The sequence below is a fragment of the Gigantopelta aegis genome, chromosome 12, assembly GCF_016097555.1.
Source record: "Gigantopelta aegis isolate Gae_Host chromosome 12, Gae_host_genome, whole genome shotgun sequence".
NCBI lineage: Eukaryota > Metazoa > Mollusca > Gastropoda > Neomphalida > Peltospiridae > Gigantopelta > Gigantopelta aegis.
In genome coordinates, this window is record NC_054710.1 from 3,132,226 (window position 1) to 3,157,081 (window position 24,856).

The 24,856-nt window shown below is 41.3% G+C and overlaps 1 protein-coding gene across 1 annotated transcript in view; it reads right to left on the bottom strand.

The window, feature by feature from the left end:
* Nucleotides 1–15,443: 15,443 nt before the first annotated feature.
* LOC121386571 (serine-rich adhesin for platelets-like) overlaps nucleotides 15,444–24,856 on the bottom strand; it is a 66,395-nt gene continuing 56,982 nt past the window's right edge. Inside the window, exons 24-25 of the mRNA XM_041517521.1 lie at nucleotides 21,421–21,535; nucleotides 15,444–16,891 (exon numbers count right to left, since the gene is read on the bottom strand). Of these exons, the coding sequence (XP_041373455.1) occupies nucleotides 16,732–16,891; nucleotides 21,421–21,535 (275 nt within the window). The 3' untranslated portion in view covers nucleotides 15,444–16,731. The remainder of the gene's footprint in view (nucleotides 16,892–21,420; nucleotides 21,536–24,856) is intronic.

The window sequence follows — 24,856 nt, forward strand, 5'->3', positions numbered from 1 at the left end:
TGTTTTATAGAATTAAGAAAATACGAAGAATTCCTTTCCCGCTATTTAATTACTCGCACAAGGTGACACCACACCTAAGTTCAGCCAGCGGACGTTTCGCTAACGTTCGCGAACTATTTAACTGGTTCCCGACGTTGTTATTTATTTTACCGTAAAGCGCATAAACCAGTCTGGTGGACGTTTTTCTGCTCGGCCTGGCTGAACGCAGCCCATGTCATGTATATAACAGACCAACAACAGCAGCCCATGCTCGTATTACATAATATTAACTCAGAGGGTTTATCAACCAGGTGGTGGGCGTATCCAAAATTCTAACAAACACTTTTATTCCTAGGATGCATATAATAGCAATGGCCTCGCTATATACAAGTTGTAAAATAAATCAATACTCAATTCGTATTTAATAATGATTAATAATGTACCGGTACTTAAGTTTTAATTGCAATCTATTATGAATCATATGCAGTTAAACTGAATAAACTGTACTGATATAGATCGTACATTATACTGTCTTTATCTCCATTGGATGGATGGATAAAGTTTTTACGTGCATATATGCCACGAAGGCTTCACGCACGCCTGTCACGGGCTTAATCTCTGACTTTCGCCAGTGACTAAGTCCGGGCCAGGAGGGGGGGGGGGGGGGGGTAAGTTTGAGGTGGGAAGGATTTAAAAGAAAAAATTTAGTGGTCGGTCAAAGACCTAAGTCCTAAAGTGAAAAACCTGCTGGTCCTACACATGTCTGGACTGGGAAATTAAATCCCAAAAATATTTTTGAGTGCTCGGCCTAAAAGGTTTTAATATGATTTGAGCATTTGAAAGAGCCAAAGTAAAATGCGTTGAACTATTTATACAAAAATAAACATAAGTCCAACTAAGCCCCAAAAAGGAGGTTACCTGTCCTAGGTAAGGTTGCACCGCGGGATTCATGGCGAGCTGATGGGCTGTTCAGGTCTGAAGTTGGGGAGTCCTTCAGTCAGGTAGACACGGCACTTGTCTGTGACTCCAAGGTAGTCACCTTGCAACACCATCTTTAAAATACGGTGGATGGTCGTATTGTCCATGGATGGCATCAAAAGTCCCTGCCTGTACAGCCCGTCCCGCTATGCTGTCACGTAGAGTTTGTCCGAGTGATAGGCTCCTTGAATCTGGAACTTCCCTTGTCTAGATGGAAGATGGCACCAGTGTTGACCACTCTAAGGACTTTTCGTTTGCGAGCTGTTAGTGAAGTCCCCCAGGATCGCTCCATGGTACTTCGATGGCAGCTTGTCACAGACGATACTCCAGTCGGGTAGGTCTTTGGTATGATGGCCGTTGACACCTTCCTCCTCTTGGAGTCCCGCTGGACCGCCGCTGGAGCTGCAACAACCTTCGGAGGACTTTTCGTTTGCGAGCTGTTAGTGAAGTCCCCCAGGATCGCTCCATGGTACTTCGATGGCAGCTTGGGTAGGTCTTTGGTATGATGGCCGTTGACACCTTCCTCCTCTTGGAGTCCCGCTGGACCGCCGCTGGAGCTGCAACAACCTTCGGAGGCGCTGGTGGACTCGCTGGCGAATCAGTAGTGATTACATGCCCAGTGTCCATCCGTGTCGGAACTTGAGCAGAAGGGGCCGCCACTGTCAGTGGAGCTGACAGCTTTTTGCCCCCCCCCCCCCCCTCGGGCCGCTCCTGGCGAGTGCTCCAGTCGAGTGGATGAGCCACCGGCTTTGGATCCCCCTGAACCGCCCCTGTCAGTCTCGTCCTCCTCTTCGAAGCAGATGGGGCCGCCCCTGGCACTTGAGCCGCCAGGTTAGCCCCCCCCCCCCCCCCCCCGTGAAGCCATGGGTCGCCTCCTCCTTCTTCTACTTGTTGACCGGCGCGGCTTGTCAACGCCGTAAAACAGCGTGATGATCGGCGAGCTACCATTGTGCTCCACGCGGTACTTAGACAAAGGCCCAAATTCCCGCAGCACAGCCCCTTGGGTGGGATGGGAGGAGGGGGGAGGGAGAGAAATCTCCACGTTCGCGCAACACAACCTCATCGTTAGAAAGTCGGTATAGAAGTCGGAATTGGAATAAGAAATCTAAAAGTATACAAGATAAAAACATTAAATTAATTTTAAAGATATTTGGTGAACCCATTAGAACATTTCACCATTTTGGCGGCCATTTTAAATGTGGAGCAATTATGGCGGCCATCTTGGATTTTGAATTTATTTGAATGAATTTTTTGAAGACTATATTTCAAAATTACAAGATGCTTGACATCCAATAGCCGCTGATTAATAAATCAATGTGCTCTAGTGGTGTAAGTACCCTGTACTTAAACAAAACAAACTTTAACAATCTCAGTTTGATGCAGAAACGTTGGCAGGTGGCTGATGTGTGCGATCGACCTGAGTTAGGCTTTAAAACAAAATAACACAGTAATAGTAATAGGTATTTAGCATGGACAGCTGACATCAGTGGCATAATGGGTAAGCCAACGACTTCAGTGTGGCAGGTGATACGTTCGCATTCACTACAGTACAGAAACATTTTGATAGCCCAACAAGATGTACAGATAGGTCTAAGGTGTAATTTTAAGCTAGAGTGTAAATTTAAAAAAAAAAGATTGCGCCTAAAATTATGAATGATGCAATACAATGTGTAATAGCACGCAGGATTTCTGCCAGAAAGTCATTTTTGGGTATGCATTACAGAATTGACTGTTTAGAATGCGAGTGTCGAAGTAGACATGAGATCTGGGGGTGCACCCACCAGAAAGCAAATGGAATTTAAGATCCCTCAGACGTGTTTTCCAGGCATCTGTGATACAAATTCCTTGGTGCCCACCTTTGTCGTTTGTGCATATTAACCCCCCCCCCCCCCCAAAAAAAAAAAAAAAAAAAAAAAGAAGAAAAAAAGATGAAAATATTCGGACAAACAATGTCTGAGCATTATAAATATAATTAAATGTTCCAGTAAAATATATCCTATTGCTGTTAAACTGGACTTTTCTCTATATAATCGACAGAACAGGTGAAAGCATATTTACGATTGCATGGTATAATACACAGAGTATATTTCATGGGTTTTTTTGTGTCAAATATGATTTATATTTCATCGTATGAAGTATGCAATCATATCTCACTTGCTGTGCAAGACGCCGAGCCAGAAGGCCAATCCTGACGCCAGAACATCGACGTCAACGTCTTCAATTGTGCAGGCAACACCTGCAATGGACAGCACGTGACTGAAGATGTGTTTTCTTCACTGATGAATCCCGTTTCCTTCTCCACAGATCTGACGGCAAGACACGTGTCTACAGACGTCACGGTGAACGTTACGTCACGCCATGTGTTCTTTAAGGGGATCGTTTTGTAGGTGGTGGTGTTATGATATGGGGTGGAATTACAGCCACAGGCCGGACCTAGATGGTTGTGATTGAAGGCTATTTGAATACTCTAAGGTACCGTTTTTGGAACAGAGCGGACCAGGAATGACATTGCAACACGGTAACGCCAGACCACATATTGCTAGAATTTTGCAGCAGTATCTGAATTAGAACAGTGTTGATGTGCTACCCTGGCCTGCCAGGTCCCCGGATCTGTCACCAATCGAACATGTCTTGGATGAAATGAAGTGACGCTTGCGACGTCTTCCAAATCCCCCAACAACACTGCAGGAACTCCGGCTGATCCTTCCCCAGATCTGGAATGACATTTCCAGGAACTTTCTCTGGCGTTTAGTAGTCTCAATGAGACGACGGTGCCAGGCCTGTATCAATGCTCACGGTGGACACACTCGCTACTGACTGTGTGAACTTCGCTCTGGACCCCCTTTAGTGATGTGGCTCATTTGCATATGGCAGGTGCGCCCGTTTCATGGACTATTGCTCGTTTCCATACCTTCGGACATTTCTCTTTCCATGTTATAACGTAAAAACTTATCATCAATTATCTTTGTCTTTTGTGTGTCACAATAACCTTTGCCTTTTAGTATATTATCTGTATGATAATTATTGAATTTATTCCCGACATGTTTCTCCATATATGCCAGTCGAAGCAAGTAGTCCAAGGCGGACGCAATAAATTGCAAAAACCCACACATTTGCTACGTCCGATTCGGACTACGAAGCAAGGTGAAATTTGCCCGCTAAAATTAATTTATAAAACTTCTTCACGAGCATGGTGACGTCATGGGTGCGTGGCACAAGGTAGTTACCTCATCCATCACTCAGATTCCTCTAGTTAGACCACGGTTATTGCGGCCGTTGAGTGACGGGTGTAATAGACCTCGGGCTACACCCTTGATTATTACTCCTGTTACTCAACGGTCGCAATAACTAAACGAATCTCTCTTAAAAGAATGATGTAAATGTAACATATTGTGCACCATTGGTTAAAAACAACTAACTTGGCACATATATACCTTGACCCATTACAAACATTTTGAGGTATGGGCTCAAGTTAGGAGAGACACATGTGGCCAGGGAGGATCTACAAATGTCCCCGACCCCTTTTTTTGGTGTCAATTCTATTGTAGACAAGGCAAAATTTTCTTAGAATATAGGGTAGTGTAGTCACGACATAGATTAACCCGATTAAAAATAGCAATATATGGCATATATCATTCAAGATGTTTGCTGATGTCATATATATTTCAGTTCAGTAAATTTCGAATGTGCCTTTTTTGCAAGCACATCTATAGTCCGTCCCACAGGGAATGCCTTTTTTCATATTATGAAATTTACTACAAGTTTTTTATTTCCAAAACACTTTTACTTTTCTTCTTACGTCAAAGCAAACTGAAATGATTTACCCCCCCCCCCCCCCACACACACACACATTTTTGTAGGAGGATGGGACGAACTATAATGCCACATCCTTTAAGAATCCTTACAACCACACGTATCTAAATCACAGCAAGCTTTTCGCACCACATGGACGGTATACAAGACAGCGAAAGTGCCCATTTGTTTTGTCAGCCTCTCCACTAAAAGGGGGTGGGATACATTTGTAGATCCTCCCTGGCCAACGCGGGGGTTGGGGGGGGGGGGGGGGGGGAGGGGGCACTGCTGACTTGGGTCCGTATCTGAAAAAAATGCTTGTAATGGGTCAAGGTATATATATATATATATATATATATGCATGAAGTTCCAAGCTTTTAACCAAAAGTGCACAATTTGTTTTGGTATCCACCTCACTACTAGGCGCTATTTAAATATATACTGAACAGCACTGAAAACGCATCACCAGCTGATGATAACAAATCTGAATGGGGCGTATATCACCATTACAAATATCAATGAATAAGTACCATACTACCTTATAGACTATGCATTACGACCAATAACTTACAAAAACGATTGCATGAACACTCCATAAAACACAACACCAAAACACAACATATTGCATGCATAGCATGAAAAACGTAAATTGAATGTGCAAATCATGCTGATTGGGGCTATAAAAGATGGTCTATGAAAAGCCAATTTCATTAATGAAGTAGTCTTTGTGGGAACGTTAAACAGGTCATGGCAAGGTTGACAGCTGAGGAAAGTGAACGTGCTTTACGCATGCTTCAAGTCGGCATTTCGAGTAGAGTCATCGCACAGCGGTTTGGATGCCACCATTCAACAATCACTAGACTCAACAGGAGATACCAGCAGACAGGAACCACCAGGGACAGGGCACGTTCAGGCCAACGACGTGTTACGACACCACGACAAGATCGCCATATTGTTCGCCACCATATTCTTGATCAAACGTTGCCAGCTGCCAGGACTGCACCAACTGGTCGACAAGGGGTTATCAGCGCAGACACTGTGCGTCGCCGTCTTCGCTCTGCAGAGCTGCGTGCTCAACGACCATATGTTGGACCTATCCTGATTGATCAACACCGAAATGAGCGCCGACGTTTGACAGGAAGGTATCGTCACGTTGGCATGGTGTACTATTCACTGATGAATCCCGTTTCCATTTAAGGAATGCTGATGATCGGTTGCCGGTGTGGCGTAGACGTGGAGAACGTTACCACAATGACTGCCTTGCCCAGACGGATCGACGGAGTGCAGGGAGTGTCATGGTATGGGGCGGGATCAGTTATCATAACAGAACAGCACTCCATGTTTGCCATGGCAGAGTGAATGTCATTTACTACCGGGATAACGTCTTGCAAAATCACGTCATTCCCTTCTTTCATCAGCATCGGAATATGCACACATTTCAGCAAGACAACGCCCGATCGCACACACTACATGTTACAACACAGTATCTAGCGAACAATAATGTCCCTTGCTTGAATGGCCAGCACTGTCCCCTGATTTATCGCCAATAGAGAATCTTTGGGATTACCTTGGTCAACGCATCTCACGTCGTCCACAACTAAATAACCTTAGAGAACTGGAAAACGCACTACAGCAGGAGTGGAATGCTATCCCCCAGAACACTATTCGCAGACTTATCGGGCCGATGAGAAGACGTTGCATGGCTTGTGTTGCTGCAGATGGTGGTCATACACGCTGTTGACTTTTCATTGTGTCTTTCATACGTAGGTGAATTAAAACTAATCAATGATTGTGAATCCTTTTGTGTTTGTTGTCATTATCAATCATCCATCTATTGCTGTTCACAACAAACACATTTATTGCTCAGGTATTCTTTTCGATATGCAAACATTTCTTGGTGGTGCGTTTTCAATGCTGTTCAGTATATTACGTAATACTCGACATTACTCTATAAATTAGGCTTATGCCCACGAAAACTAATTGTCATTTGTTCGATATTGAAACGATGTGACCGTGAATTTCAAACATTTTTGATTTGGTGGCAAAATTGCTTAATTTACTTAGGCCTATTTGACTATAATTCGTACAAGAAAACCTTTCCTGAGGAAATCCTGGTAGATTTTAAAATAATGTGCTATCTGCATGTCATATTACCAGCATATACACAAGTATTTTAATGTAATGAAAGAAGGAAATGTTTTATTTAACGACGCACTCAACACATTTTATTTACGGTTATATGGCGTCAGACTGATATTGAGAGAGGAAACCCGCTGTCGCCACTTCATGGGCTACTCTTTTCGACTATCAGCAAGGGATCTTTTATGTGCACCATCCCACAGACAGGGTAGTACATATCACGGCCTTTGATATGCCAGCCGTGGTGCACTGGCTGGAACGAGAAATAGCCCAACTGGCCCACCGACGATGATCGATCCCAGACCGACCGCGCATCGAGCCGGCGCTTAACCACTGGGCTACGTCCCGCCCTTTAATACAATGAATTCAAAATCAATTATTTTCAGGCTTGGTCAAACCTGTAATCATGTTCCAGCTACATTAATCAGTGCAATATGCTTGGTCAAACCTGTAATCATGTTCCAGCTACATTAATCAGTGCAATATGCTTGGCAGTGGGGTGTTAACAAATCATACACTCCAAATTGGTCTATGGAAGATACCTGGCAAAAGCAGTGCGTGTGTGAGCGCGCGCGCGTGTGTGTGTGTGTGTGTGTGTTTGTGTACGTGTACATGTGTGTGTGTGTGTGTGTGTGTGTGTGTGTAAGTGTGTATTGTGTGTGTGTGTGCGTGTGCGTGTGTGTCTGTGTACGTGTACATGTGTGTCTGTGTGTGTGTAAGTGTGTGTGTGTAAGTGTGTATTGTGTGTGTGTGTGCGTGTGTGTTTGTGTACGTGTACATGTGTGTGTGTGTGTAAGTGTGTGTTTGAGTGCGTGTGTGTGTATGTGCGTGTGCGTACGTGTGTATACGTGTGTATGCCATTGTTAATGCAGCTATCACGGTATCGTTTAGTAAACCATAGTGTGTACATTTTTCCTGAACAGATTTGAATAGCCTATTATTGCACTGTGAAAAAGATGTTTTAAGCAGGTGGTAGGGGTTCATCCGAACGCGCCTCCTTCACCCCCCCACCTCCCCCCAGCTTACTCCCATAATAACAGCTTCACTGACGAATGACATAGACTTATACTGAATCTAGACAGATTTATTGTGTCATATAACAAACACATTGTTAAGGCGGGCACGCGTGCAGAAATTTTAGCGGGAGATGTTTAGACTGTGGCAAGCGAAGTTTATGGTATGTAGGGGGGGGGGCTCGAGACATGCTCCCCTGAAAAACAATTAAAGCTGCTTGAGCAGAGAAGGCTTGATGGAGGGGCTTGATCCCCTAAAAGAACAGCCCCTTCACACTCGCCCGTAAGGGTACTTAGTAAATGATCAACACCACGTGACAAACAAAACCAAAACTCAAACCTTGATTCACAAATCAATAAATTTACCAATATTCTGGTAAAAACAATCGTTTTTCGCATTTTATTCACACAGGTACGTCTGCGTCTGTATCTGTTACGTGTTTTCAATATATACTCTTCAAAAGAAGAAACGCAAAACCACATTGTCGTAACATTTGGAGAATTGATTTAATTATTGAATGGTGAGTCCGATAATTACCAAATGTTGCAGGATTGTTCACAATTCACTCTAGTCCATTGTGAGTAAGTGATAGGACACACCACCAAGGTCAAGGTCATCTGGAGTCAATACCGGGTGTGGCCTCCGCGTGTGTTGACAACTGCCTGGCACCGCCTGCCCATTGAAGCAACCAGAGTACGGATGACGTCCCGGGGGATGGTGGCCCACTCGGCCTGCAAGGCTGCTGCCAGCTCGGGCAGGGTCTGGGGCTGTGGTTGTCGCTGTCGGAGGCGTCGATCCAACTCGTCCCATAGATGCTCAATTGGGTTCAAATCCGGTGATATCGATGGCCAAGGAAGGACATTAATGTTGTTGTTCTGTAGGAAAGCCGTTGTGAGACGTGCTGTGTGAGGCCTGGCGTTGTCATGTTGGAACAAACTGCGTTGGCGTTGGCCATAACTGGAACGATGTGTGGCCGGAGGATCTGGTCAATGTAGCCCTGTGCATTCAGGTTGCCCTGCACGTGGACCAGGTCAGTTCTGCTAGTGTGTGAGATGGCTGCCCACACCATGACACTACCCCCGCCGAATCTGTCCACTTCCTGCACGCAGTTTGCCGCATAACGTTCACCACGACGCCTATACACGCGACATCTTCCATCATGACGTCGGAGCAGAAATCGGGACTCGTCACTGAACCACACCTGTCTCCATCGCAGTTGAGGCCATTGTCGATGAATCTGGCACCACTGCAGTCGGAGTCGACGGTGTTGTGGTGTTAAGATGACACCTCGAACTGGACGTCTGGCACGAATTCCTACCTCACGTAGGCGGTTCCGTACGGTCTGGTCGGATATCCTGCGCAAACCTGGTATTGCTGCGGCTGTGGAGGTGGCAGTAGTCAATCGTTCCCGAAGGTGGCGTACCCGGATGTAGCGGTCCTGCCCGGGGGTAGTGACCCGTGGTCGACCGGATCTAGGGAGGTAACGTGTTGATCCATGTTGCTGGTAAGGTCCCACAGTCTGGAGATGGTGCTTGGGGACACATGGAATGCCGTGGCAACGGCCGTTCTGGATTCGCCTGCGTCTAGTCGGCCGATGGCATTGTTTCTCTGCGGTTCACTGAGACGTGGCATGTCCTGGAGTGTCAACTGTCGGCCAGATACAGAGGCCAGGCAAGCGAACACCCTGCACTTTTATACTGTTGGTGTTCATGTTGCACGTGCAGACAACGCACGTGCAGTGGTGACATGGTTTGCACGTGGCTGCGTTTTTGCGAATATTCACATTTTGGAACTTTATTGTACAGTAGCTGTGTTTTATCGAATGTAACCGTGGGATTGTGTTTGGGACATGCAATGACCTTATATTCACAAAGCATGAACAGGTAGGAAACATAAAATCGGAGTTATAACCCATTTGTACCCTTTTGCGTTTCTTTTTTTGAAGAGTATATATTAACTGCGTTCATATCTTTAAATATATTTGTAGTCCGTCCCATCCTCCTATAAAAAATGTGTTGGGTTTTTTTGCAAATAATTTCGGTTTGGTTTGACGTTAGAAAAAAAGTAAAAGTGTCATAAACCAAAATGGCGACCATAGCGTTGTAAGCTTCGTTTTTTTCTTTTTCTCTATGGTATGTATTACAGTTTTATTTATTTCTAAACTGAATTTTTTTTTTCTCCAAAACACTTTTACTTTTTTTCTTACGTCAAACCAAACCGAAATTATTTACAAAAACCCCCCAACATTTTTAATAGGAGGATGGGACGGACTATAATTCTATAAACAATATATATATATATATATCTATATATGCGTATAGATCTGCTCTATCCCAAAATCGAAAATCAGTATGTTAAAATTATATTACACCCGTCGCATGTCTTGTTTGCGAATGGGAGGGGGTGGGTGTGTCTCCAAGCATTTCGTAATTATTATTATTTTTTTTTTGGTCTAGTGTTACGGAGCGTTATGTACAAGGGGTGGGGGATGGAAGGGTGTCGAATGTTAACAAAAATAGCGTTACGTAATGAAAGAAAGAAATGTTTTATTTAACGACGCACTCAACACATTTTAATTACGGTTGTATGGCGTCAGATTTTGAGAGGAAACCCGCTGTCGCCACTTCATGGTCTACTCTTTCCGATTAGCAGCAAGGGATATTTTATTTGCGCTTCCCCACAGGCAGGATAGCACAAACCATGGCCTTTGTTGAACCAGTTATGGATCACTGGTCGGTGCAAATGGTTTACACCTACCCATTGAGCCTTGCGGAGCACTCACTCAGGGTTTGAAGTTGGTATCTGGATTAAAAATCCCATGGCTTGACTGGGATCCGAACCCAGTACCTACCAGCCTGTTGACCGATAGCCTTACCACGACGCCACCGAGACCGGTCGTTACGTAATGATTGACATACTTTATATGTATATATATACCGATTTTACGTTTCTGTCTAGGCCGAGTACTCTGTGGTTCGAGAGGTAAATGGATATTTGGACGGTTATAATCGCTCTCTGTCACAAGATATATCTAGCGAAAACAGGAAATGGCTGCCTACCACACGATAGAAAAAGATTCCCGCTCTAATCCAGAAACAATCCTATGTTTGATGGTAAATACTGTTACATTACTCATTTTTGAGTTTTTCAATAACCAATATTTCACATATAATTAACCACTAATACACACACTATAGGAAGAAACCTATCAGCAGCTACGTATTTAACCGGAACAGTATTGGAAGGAGGCTATGTCGGTTTTCTTCCTGTAGTGTGTGTATTAGTGGTTACTATGCGAACTATTCGTTATCAGCGAACTAAAAAATTATCGTTGTAAAGGTATTTACAATCAATTGCTGTTGTAACAGAGCAGGAATCTTTCCCTGTTGCGTAGTAGGCAAGCATTCCGTGTTTTCAATATAGCCTCTATTAGGAATTAGCGAAAAAAAATTGGCAGAGTTACGTCCCCTAACCGCTCTCCAGTCCCGGCGCGTTCCGGTAACAGCAAGAATGGCTGATGACCACAGCTGTTTGTGAATCTTCAGCTGACATTTATGCATACCAGCCCCTGGCATCATAAATGTCCCCACCTATGCTTTAAAAATAAAGAATGATACAGGTAAATATTAAGTTGATTAAATTGCGTTTTGCTATAACTGACCATGTATTAAATAAAGGAGATGAATCTAGCGAGCTGTCACCCACCCTTATTGTTTTGGTTTTCTTGCATGGACATTTTTTTTTTCAAAGCTGCAATCTCGCCTCACATTAATAATCATAATTTCATTTATACATACAAACACACTTACAGTTTTAATGAATTGTGTGTGACAGTAACACAGTTGTAATAGTTAGATAATAGAAACATGTTTATAGTGCGTCCCACGGGGAATGCAGTTTTTCATACTATATTTATTTCTGAGCCGCTTGTTTTCTAAATTACAAACAAAAATATTATATTTTTGTTATTTCCAAAAATGTAATAATAGAAACACATGTTGACACGAGCGTAGGAACGGCACACTTTTATAGTTACACACTTTTTCACTATTATAAAAGTAAATATATAGCCTCCCCCCCCCCCCCCCCCCCCCGTTTCCAACGCCAGTGGTTTACAGTGCGACCCACGGGGAACGCATTTTTTTCATACTATGGAATGTACTAAAAGTTATTTATTTCTAAGCCGCTTGTTTTCTAAATTACACACAAAAATAGTATATTTTTGTTATTTTCAAACTTTTATTTTAATTTTTACGTTAAACCGAACTTAAATTATTTACAAAAACAACAAAACAACATTTTTGTAGGAGGATGAGACGGACTATATGTAATATTCCGATCAGAACAGTAGGGTCTCCAGTGGCGGATCCAGAAAATCCATTTAGGGGGGCACAATGACATGAGGCGGAATGCCAATGGAACTTTGGGGGAGGTTTGGAGGGGATCGTAAAAACTGAAAATTAGTATATAATAAAATTATGAGTGTTGCAAAATTTAGGGGGGCGGGCCCCTGGGCACCCCCCCCCCCCCCCTTACATCTGCACGGATCGAGTCTAGCAAAACAGGACTCGAGTACCCGTACAAGGTGGAATACAATGATCAATGTAAGACAATAATTTCAGCAATAGATAATCAACGATATAAGTTACATAATAATTATTTGATCATACGCTAGTTTTTCTCTTTTTAAACTGGCCGTTCGTCCGTCACAACACTGCACGTATCAGCCGGTTTTTAAATGCAATACAATGACAATATTTGGCATCCATGTTCAGCGCTGAAATTAAGATGATTAATGCTATGTCACTGTATTCCTTAATCTCGTCATCATCAAGTGTAAGTGTCGGGTACTCAGGTCCGGGTCGAGTTTGACCCTCGAGTACTCGAGTCCAATATTGTAGACTCGTAGAGGCGCTACAGAACAGTCCCCTTCCCTACGTGCTATATTATGTTTTTTTTTTTTTCAATGTATTTCCGGGGACGCATGACCCGACCCCTCCCCTAAGAACACCACTAGCCAGTCTAGACTTCCAGGCCCGTAGCCAATAGGGTGTCGACCGACCCCCCTACCGGTGACGTTTTTTTCAATATGCCACCGGACGTCCATCAGCTCAACCCCACCCCCACCACCCCCCACTCCAATCCGCGGTAAAGCGATAGCTTGATGCGCGGTCGGTTTAGGGTCGATCCCCTTCGATGGGCCCATTGGGCTATTTCTCGTTCCAGCCAGTGCATCACTACTGGTATATCAAATGCCGTGGTATGTACTATCCTGTCTGCGGTATGATGCATATAAAAGATCACTTGCTAATAATGAAAAACATATAATGGGTTTCCTCTCTAAGAGTTAATGTTCAAATTACTAAATGTTTGACATCCAATAACCAATGTTGTCTAGTGGTGTCGTTAAACAAATCAAACTTTTACAAGTTGGTATCACACTCTTGGAGTATATCACTGTCATCCCGTCCATAGTCGTACGGGCTCCCATTGTTGTGTGGGTGTGTGTGGGGGGGGGGGGGGGGGAGGGGCAGGTTGATTGTTGCCCGAATTAAAAAAAAGTGCCCGAGTCTACATGGGTTACAACTAATATTGAGGGTATGGTGAAGTGTTCAGGCCAACTCATTTTTCCCGAATATTTCTCTTTTTTGTTTCCCCGAATTTAAAGGTAGGGTAAACTCAAATAAGAGCCTTATGTGTTGGAAAGATGCATACCCGAAGCATCAACACATACCGACACTTTAACAAATGACAAACGCGTAATTTTAGAGTTAATAAAAAAACATGATTATTCCTGCTAACTGGGGGCAGCCATTTTGTTTCGTTTTTGTGACGTCCGGTGGTATAGCTTGGGGCGAAGTGACGTCAGCTCCGTCGAACTCCTCTTAAGCACAGTGCAAACAAACGCTCTAATTTACGACAAGGCGCTTCGCTTTCATCAACCTGACTTGTAAAACGTGATAATGTCCATTACGATTTTGAGGGGCGTCCGCGCGGCTATCAGACAATACCTTGTGATCTTAATAAAAGAGGCACGTCTTTTTAGTGTGTCTAGACACAGTGTCTGGGGACTGTCTAAATATACACCTGCCAATCAGGAACCACAGGTACAGGCCACGGAAAGAAAAGACCAATTAACCAAGAACACACTCCGATTATTATTTCAGTACGTGGATTAATTTATGTACAAAACATAATAGTTATTGCAGCACTTTGACAATGGTGGCTTATTTTGTATTGAAAAATAATATATGTACTTGTTGCCGGCTTACTGGGATGGATATTATTACAGAACATTGCGATGCATCCGCAAAAATCAGGTATGTTTTGTTTCTTCACTTCACTTCACTTCACTTCGAAGACTAATTCCTGACGTGACACGTTAGGTATTACGTAACCACCAGCTCGCCAGAGGGCGTATTCACTGGGATGGTACAAAATGTCTGCGCACGTTATATATAATAGACGTCACATTTAAGCGTTTTATTAATTAACTATACGATTTTACTTGTTGATATTAAACAATAATGTGCGTTATATATCGTTGAATATGCATACCAGGCCAAATGCCTTAATTGTTCCTTCCTTTAAGGATTTTCTCCAGGACTCGTATGCTCATGATCCCGTCTAACATAGCGTAAAGTTACACGGGCGACGTTAGACGCTGAGTTTACAGGTAACACGCCTATGCTCCTGATCCCGTCTAACATCGCGTAAAGTTACATGGGCGACGTTAGACGTTGAGTTTACAGGTAACACGCCTATGCTCATGGTCCCGTCTAACATCGCGTAAAGTTACACGGGCGACGTTAGACGCTGAGTTTACAGGTAACACGCCTATGCTCCTGATCCCGTCTAACATCGCGTAAAGTTACACGGGCGTCGTTAGACGCTGAGTTTACAGGTAACACGTCTATGCTCATGATCCCGTCTAACATAACGTACAGTTACACAGGCGACGTTAGACGTTGAGTTTACAGGCAACACGTATCGACATTAAAGGGCAGCTGAATGAACCTGTAATATCGTCCCAAACATGTTGGCAACATGAGATGTTACGACACAGTTAAAAGTTAAAGTTTGTTTTGTTTATTGACAACACAAGAGCACATTGATTTATTAATCATCGGCTATTGGATGTCTTAAGAGAGAAAACCTGCTACATTTTTCCATTAGTAGCAAGGGATGTTTTATATACGCTGTCCCACAGGCAGAATAGCACATACCACGACCTTTGATATACCAGTTGTGGTGCACTGACATCTAATATCATTACAAGTTGGATTGTATACCTTTTTAAGTGGATACGGATATATATATATATATATATATATATATATATATATATATATATATATATATATATATATATTCACACACACACACATACACACACACAAACACACACACACACACACACACACACACACACACACACACACAGTGACACACGCACACTCGCACATGCGCGGTCCAACCAATCTTGAGATACATACATTCTCCACTTCTGTAACAAGGTTATAACACTATTAACAAAAGTATGAAAATAAGTATTTATTGCTAAAAAATAAAGATTTAAGAAAAATAAATTCTTATTGAAAAAACATAAAACTTATAAAACTAACAAAAAGCACTAATAGACTGATTATCAAGCATGCACTATAAATGGCTCATAAGGAAATATAATAAACATACTTACACTATATTCTGATTAACAACAATACATATATAATACTACATGAGTGGCCGTTGTAACGGACATGAATGTTGTATTTTATTTCTTACATATCCCGAAAAAAAACACTTTTAAAATTAATTTAAATGTCTTTTCCAACGAAAACCTATTTACGGCCCTTTCGCTTATAGTTAACATGTGCGTCACAGACATGTCAATTTCAGGTTAACTTGTACGTCACGGAGTGATTGATTCGACCGTTCTTTTTTTTTTCATTGGATGGTATGGCAATGGTGACCTGGTCATCACCTAGGAGCAGCCAGTCGTATGTCTTTAAAATGTTAACTGTTAACAAGTATGTGTTATAAAAAATAACGAATGATGTTCTCACCAACGGGTGTGTAAGAAAATACATATCTGTCATGTTGATAACAAAAATAACATTGCTGGACGTCAAACCTGATCAAATTCCAGGAGCAAAAGAAAACTATTATTAAAATTTGATTGCTAGAATATCGCTTTGTATATTACAAGATAAAATTAGATTTTCTTTCATTTGTGAGCTTTAACATGAATAAATTGTATTTTTGTGGACATTTTAATATATAAAACATTAAAACAACACAGTATGTGTCTTGCGAAAATACTAAAACAGGAGTTTGACCAGCTAATACATCTTCTAAATGATGCACAATATGAGAAAATTTTAACACACAATACGTAAGAGCTACATGAATACATATGTAAGAGTTGTACGAATATATGTTAAATTGGGAGTAATAAACATACAAAGATAAAGTATTATAACTGTACTTGCATATCAGTGTTAGCTAAAAATAGAGCTGATATGTCATCAATGTAAAAACAGTTGTATATAATAATAATAATAATAATAATAATAATATCTTTATATAAAACATTTACAGTCTTAAATATGGGATTAAACAAATATAAAATGTGGGATTGAATGTCATTATTAAAACAATTCAGAATAATTGGGCTATGCTGTGGTGTTACGTTGCAATGACAGTTCAGATGTATTCTGTGTTGATAGATTTGCACTGAAAATTCAGGTTTATTCAGTGTTCACACAGATGCTCAGGTTTATTTTGTGTTCATAAAAGTTACACCGACAGTTCAGGTTTATTTTGTGTTTATAGAGTCGCATCGCTGTATCGCCGACCTCCGTGAGTTTGGTAGTAACACGTTAAATCTTTGTCAGTGCGGAGACCAAGCGATCCTTCATATGTTGTCCGACAGGAAGACTCCGTCTCCTCATACTCACACCGCCGGGCTTTGTTCCTGTTGTGTCTCCTGAAGAACGCAGAGAGAAGAGTAAACTATATCACAAAGTATAAACGTGAATTCATTCTGTTGCATGTTTGATGATGCACATATTTTTAAAGAGTATTTTCCAGTTCAATACCAGTGATTAAGTGCGTTAATTATATAGAGATGAAAGTAAGTTAATTATATAGAGATGGAAGTAGGTCAAATTATATAGAGATGAAAGTAAGTTAATTATATAGAGATGGAAGTAGGTTAATTATATAGAGATGAAAGTAAGTTAATTATATAGAGATGAAAGTAAGTTAATTATACAGAGATGAAAGTGGGTTAATTATATAGCGATGAAAGTAGGTTAATTATATAGAGATGAAAGTAAGTTAATTACATAGAGATGAAAGTAGGTTAATTATATAGAGATGGAAGTAAGTTAATTATATACAGTTGAAAGTAAGTTAATTATATAGAGATGGAAGTAAGTTAATTATATACAGATGGGAGTAAGTTAATTATATACAGATGGAAGTAAGTTAATTATATACAGATGGAAGTAAGTTAATTATATAGAGATGGAAGTAAGTTAATTATATAGAGATGGAAGTAAGTTAATTATATAGAGATGGAATTAGGTCAAATTATATAGAGATGGAAGTAAGTTAATTACATAGAGATGGAAGTAGGTCAAATTATATAGAGATGGAAGTAAGTTAATTATATAGATATGGAAGTAGGTCAAATTATACAGAGATGGAAGTAAGTTAATTATATAGAGATGAAAGTAAGTTAATTACATAGAGATGGAAGTAAGTTAATTATATACAGTTGAAAGTAAGTTAATTATATACAGTTGAAAGTAAGTTAATTATATACAGATGAAAGTGGGTGTCAAACAAAAATTAAAAAATCCCTTACATTTTAGTACTAGTTACCCTAGGGTTAGGGTTGAAAAATGGTTTAAGATGGCGGCCCTAGGGTTAGGGTTGAAAAATGGTTTAAGATGGCGGCCCTAGGGTTAGGGTTGAAAAATGGTTTAAGATGGTAGCCCTAGGGTTAGGGTCGAACAATGGTTTAAGACGGCGGCCCTAGGGTTAGGGTTGAACAATGGTTTAAGATGGCGGCCCTAGGGTTAGGGTTGAACAATGGTTTAAGACGGCGGCTCTAGGGTTAGGGTTGAACAATGGTTTAAGATGGCGGCCCTAGGGTTAGGGTTGAACAATGGTTTAAGATGGCGGCCCTAGGGTTAGGGTTGAACAATGGTTTAAGACGGCGGCTCTAGGGTTAGGGTTGAACAATGGTTTAAGACGGCGGCCCTAGGGTTAGGGCTGAACAACGGTTTAAGATGGCAGCCCTAGGGTTAGGCCCCCATTCAAAACGTATTCAAAGTATTAGCTGGAACCATTGGCAAATCTCGGACAGTTTTGGACAAACAGACGAAAACAGTCCTGGAAATAAGCCATAAAAGAGGCTTAGTTTTTGAGTAGGTGGTCACGAAGGGTAACATATGTCCTCATGGCTAGAAATTATCACTGGGGTGTTGTGAGCATGAAACCACTGTATTAATTACCATACAAAAGAACTCTACATCCTCTGAGACAGCTTAAACGTTAGAGGTTTAAACATAAGCCCATACAGAACCATAAACAAACAAACATAATAAAACATTTGTTTGCTAAGTAGGTCCCCTGATCCGTCAACAAGTGATGTTTATTGCATCTGCTCATTAACGGGCCTAGACATACATGTGTCTGCCTAATGTTCCACTGTGGTGAACTCACTAAAATCAAAATTATTATTGGGGCTCAACTCATCTCTCGATATATAAGACAGGTCTAATAAGAATTCACCAACAACTTTACCATTTCAACTGTTTGAAAGACTAACTGGCCGGCCTGCAGCACTATTAATTTACTACTGATGTTGACCACACATATTGTCGCTCGATCCCCTGCAGCATGCAATATGTTTGGCATGTCATGATCACTAATAACATGTTCTCCATGACAGGCTCCATCATGAATTCAATTATTGGCCAAATGACAATGCACCTAAACTGAACAGACGAATACGGTAGTAACCCAAACTCTTCCGCCACTGTTACTTTTTCCACTCAAAGTATTGAGATAACTTGATTTCTTATGGTCAACATGACCTGATGCAAGTCTAATGTCGCTCCACAGGACACTAACAAATGAGACCCCACAATATATTGTCCTTGATGTATACCTGACTCTCAAAGCCCCTCCCACCCGGGTCAACCAAACCGGATTGACAATGGCCTCTCCATTAGCAACTCGTGACACACCATATTGACCGAATGGTCTTTGGTCTGACTTTCAAGACCATATTTTGTCATCTAGATTTACTCTGGACTCAACCCATCACCTGCTACATGAACGCAGTATATGTGACCAATGACAGGTGCACACAATTGAATTGGTGAAACTGTCTACCTTTATACCTCCAGCTGTGCTCCCCCACCCCTTTCCGGACAAACCGTGGGGTCCCTACATCTTGTAGACTGGGATGTGCAACCTCATCTATCCTTACATTTACCGCCTGTAGCTATCACAATATCACGGACACCACCCACTACTGAACTGTCTCTAATATCCCACTTACCCCCAACAGAGGCTTCCCTTGCCACTGTGGCTCTATATCTACAATTAACCATCGCTGTTAAAAATAGTCTCTCTTCAGCCACCTCACTCATCACCCCGACTGCTATGCCCACGGACCCTGCAGCCACTCCCTTACCGGGTGCTAAACTCCCACTACGTATACGTGGACAGTCTTCGCGACCTCAAGCCGGGCTCTTCTGATATGGTGATTGATTAAGAAACTCCATAATTGATTATGGCAGGAATATTAACTGTAATTGTTCCTTCAGTTTGAATAATATAATTGATGTGACTATGTTGGGATTTGGGTTAGTTTCCATGTATACACAATGGATGTGCGGTGGTTTGAGTTTGTTTGTATGTGTACACAAAGAAAACAAATTAAATTAAGTGGCAGATATATGTCTTTCTTTAATATGGGAGATACCATTTTGAAAAATGAAATGGCCACCTTGCAAAAAGTAAGCAGTTTACCCCACACCATAATGTGTCTAGCCATTTGAACTAATTTTACCCTTCCGGTACCAATTTAGGTGGCCCTGTTTGCAGGACTAAAACAAGGAAACATTGTAGAGACGATTAAAAATCTGGAATTCTGGATAAATGTGGAAATGCTTTATCTAATTAACATAAACAATTGTTTTGCTTAACGACACCACTAGAGCACACTGATTTATTAATCATTGGCTATTGGATGTCAAACATTTAATCATTTTGACCTGTAGTGTTAGAAAGAAAACCCGCTAAAAAAAAATCAATAGTAACAATGGATCTTTTATATGCACCATCCCACAGTAAGGATAGCACATACTGCAACCTTTGATATACCAGTCGTGGTGCAATGGCTGGATGAAAGATAGTCCAATAGGACCACCGACAGCGATCGATCCCACATAAAACAAGTGTTTTACCACTGGGCTACTCCCCACCTCTGATTAACATTAAGAACGCCGGTCAGAAAGAGAAGACTTTGATCTCTGATTGACATTCAGAACGCCGGGTCAGAAAGAGAAGACTTTGATCTCTGATTGACATTCAGAACGCCGGGTCACAAAGAGAAGACTTTGATCTCTGATTGACATTAAGAACGCCGGGTCACAAAGAGAAGACTTTGATCTCTGATTCAACTTCTTCTTCTTCATTCACATAAAGACCACCAACGGTGGTACATGTGCCAAGGTGGATGGTGGCAATATACATGTATAACATACTGTACATACATATAATATATACTGCTACAAATAATAAACTTAATTACTGTTAATCTCTAAATTTTGTCATTATAAGACTAACAAATTTACTAAGTGTTCGTAATCTTGACAGCCGTTTCTCTTGCAACAACATAGAAAACTTATAGAAGTTTGGTCGTGTTATAAATTCTTTTTTTTTAAATAATTTTCTTTCTGTCAAAAATGCAGGACATTCAAACAAAGCATGATATTCATCTCCTACACACTCATTCTGGCATAATGTACAATATCTTTCCAAGTATTGACATTAGAACGCCGGGTCACAAAGAGAAGACTTTGATCTCTGATTGACATTAAGAACGCCGGGTCACAAAGAGAAGACTTTGATCTCTGATTGACATTCAGAACGCCGAGTCACATTAAGTGAAGACATTAATATGTGATAAACAACCGGCCTCGATGGCGTCCTGGTTAAGCTAATGGACATAAGGCTGGTAGATACAGGGTTCGCAGCGCAGTACCGGCTTCCACCCAGAGCAAGTTTTAATCACTCAGTGGGTGGGCGAAAGGCACCACACCCTCGTTTCTCTCTCACCAACCACTAACAACTAACAACTAATCCTCTGTCCTGGACACAATCCAAATAGCTGAGGTGTGTACCCAGGAGAGCGTGCTTAAACCTTAATTGGACATCAGTTGAAATGAAATGAAATCTGATAACATTAAGAACAAAGAGACGACACCTCACCTTCTGACAATGAAAGCGACTACGGAGAAGACTACGAGTAGCAGAGCGCTGCCCACACAGGCGTAGACGATCACAGCCACGGGAGTGTTGTAGTCGACCACCTTACAGTCAGGTTCTGTAGTGATAAGACAAACAGAAAATCACTAATTCAAATACACCATGATCAAAGGATGATTAGGAAGACATGGCTATAAACAATATTTGCTGACAATAAAAATTACCAAAGTTTATTAAAGTTTATTTTGTTTAATGACACCGCTGTTGTACACTGATGTATTAATCATCGGCTATTGGATGTCACACAATTTGGTAATTTTGACAGAGGACACCTGCGAAGAGACATTTGTAGCAAGAGATCTTTTACATGCACCATCTCACGGATATGATAGTACATACCACGACCTTTGGTATAACAGCCGTGGAAAACTGGCTGGAACGACAAATAGCCTAATGGGCCTACAGACAGGGTGACAATTAGTAAGACAATTATACGATGGTCATAAGATGATTAAGACGTCATAGTCATAAACAATATACATTAACAATGAAAATTACTAAGTCAAATACAAAACCATTGCAATAAGATGTAGAAAAAGACATACTCATCAACATGCTTTCTTTCTTTTAATCCCTGATTAAATCAAATAAATAGTTTCTGGTTACAGAATATCAAACTAGTAAATACTGTTAACTGTTTAGACATTTTAAAAATCAACTTTTCACTTACAGCATATCAAACTGAGATATTATATATATACTAAAAGGCAAAAGTTATTGTGACATGGATTGTTTGGTGTAATAAATTTGCGAATGGATTTGTGGATGTAAACCAGAGGAAAATATGCATGAAACAGCTCGAAAAAAAAGAGAGTAAAGTATGTTTTATTTAACGACGCCACTAGAGCACATAGATTTTTTTTTATCTTATCATTGGCTATTGGACGTCAAACATATGGTCATTCTGACTTTTTTTTTTTTTTAGAGGAAACCCGCTTTCGCATAGGCTACTCTTATACGACAGACAGCAAGGGGTCTTTTATTTGCGCTTCCCACAGGCAGGATAGCACAAACCATGGCCTTTGTTGAACCAGTTATGAATCACTGGTCGGTGCAAGTGGTTTACACCTACCCATTGAGCTTTGCGGAATACTCACTCAGGGTTTGGAGTCGGTACCTGGATTAAAAATCCCATGCCTCGACTGGTATCCGAACCCAGTACCTGCCAGCTTTTAGACCGATGGCCTAACCAAGGCCGGTCAGCTCGAAGAAATACAACCGAGCAGTTGTTGCAGCGATTGCATGCTTTGTGGACGAAACATGGACTATGCCGGAGAAATCCTGTCCAGTGTTCACCATAAAAGGCCAGACATTCAGTCGCAAATCATTGCCACTCTGTGCAGCCTTCAGAAGAGCAGAAGTCAGAAAAACACCATCAATGAACTGTTTGATGGAATTTCGTCATGCCACGCATCGCTGAAAATGACAGATGGCGAGTCATAGGGATGCTTGGATCTGGGGCCTCGCAGCGTAACGTCGCAAGTCAAAATTCAACGTCCACTGAAACACCATATGGCACTAATGGCAACGATATCAACAAAACAACCAGGTCAGGGAATGTCCCTATAGCAGCCGACCACCTGTGACAATCCCTTGCCAAAACACATGGATCCGAGCCATGCATCTGCGAAACAGGTTCCAGCCAGCAACCTTCATAACCCGTACCATCCTTGGCAACAGAGGTGTATCAGCGAGGACAGTCCGACGACGTCTGTGCATCTACAGCATCAGTGCAAGACGCCCAGCTAGAAGGCCAATCCTGACGCCAGAACATCGACGTCGTCGTGACTGGAGACGTCTCCTCTTCACTGATAAATCCCGTTTCTTTCTCCACAGATCTGACTACAGGACACGTGTCTACAGACGTCACGGTGAACGTTACGTCACGCCATGTGTTCTTGAAGGGGATCGTTTTGGAGGTGGTGGCGTTATGATATGGGGTGGAATTACAGCCACAGGCCGGACCCAGATGGTTGTGATCGAAGGCAATTTGAATGCTGTGAGGCACCGATATGAAATTTTGCAAACACCTGTGTTACCGTTTTTGCAACAGAACGGTCCCGGGATGACATTACAACACGACAACGCCAGATCATACATTGCTACAGTTATGCAGCAGTATCTGAATCAGAACAATGTTGATGTGCTACCCTGGCCTAACAGGTCCCCGGATCTGTCACCAATCAAACATGGCTTGGATGAAATAGAGCAACGCTTGCGACGTCTTCCAAATCCCCGAACAACGCTGCAGGAACTCTGGCTGATCCTTCCTCAGATCTAAAATGGCATTCCCAGGAACTTTCTCTAGCGTTTAGTGGCCTCAATAAGATGACGGTGCCAGGCCTGTATCAAGGTGGACACACTAATTTGCATATGGCAGGTGCGTCCTTTTCATGGACTATTGCTCGTTTCCATAACTTCGGACATTTCTCTTTCTATGTTATAACGTTTCATACACGGCAGTAAAAACTTATCAATTATCTTTGTCTTTTGTGTGTCACAATAACTTTTGCCTTTTGGTATATTTAAAACTATCAAACTCACATACCCTCTTACACAAAGTCTAATTGAAATATTAGCTATTTAAAACTTTCAAATTCAAATTTCCCACTTATACAAACTCTAATTGAAATATTAGCTATTTAAAACATTCAAATTCACATTTCCCACTTACACAAACTCTAACTGAAATATTAGCTATTTAAAACTATCAAACTCACATTTCCCTAGTACACAAAGTCTAATTGAAACATTAAAATGCAGACTTCGATTTGGAATAAGTGATCTCAATGGACACAAATTACAAGGTTCGTTGAAGATAATCCACATTGTACCTGTGGTCATCACGTTGAAGACTTGAAACATGTCCAGTTATTTTGCCCTCTATATAATGGAGAACACCAGTATTACTTATCCACGTTTAAATTTAAATATCAACACATTAATATATGGCGATCGCAACTTAACACTACAGGGAAACAGTCTCAACTGCAAAGCAATTCACAATTTCATTGCTGAAAGCAAACGTTTTGACTGATAAAACCGTTCACCTTCTCCTTTATTCTTCTTGTCTCCCTGTTCTGATCTATATACAAATATTTATACTTTGACAGGTTAAATATACAATAGTTTTATATTCGTCAACACTAAATACATATCTTGTACTTTGTTTTCTTTATTCTTCTTGTCTCCCTGTTCTAATCTATATACAAATATTTATACTTTGACAGGTTAAATATACAATAGTTTTATATTCGTCAACACTAAATACATATCTTGTACTTTGTTTTATTTATTCTTCTTGTCTCCCTGTTCTAATCTATATACAAATATTTATACTTTGACAGGTTAAATATACAATTGTTTTATATTCGTCAAC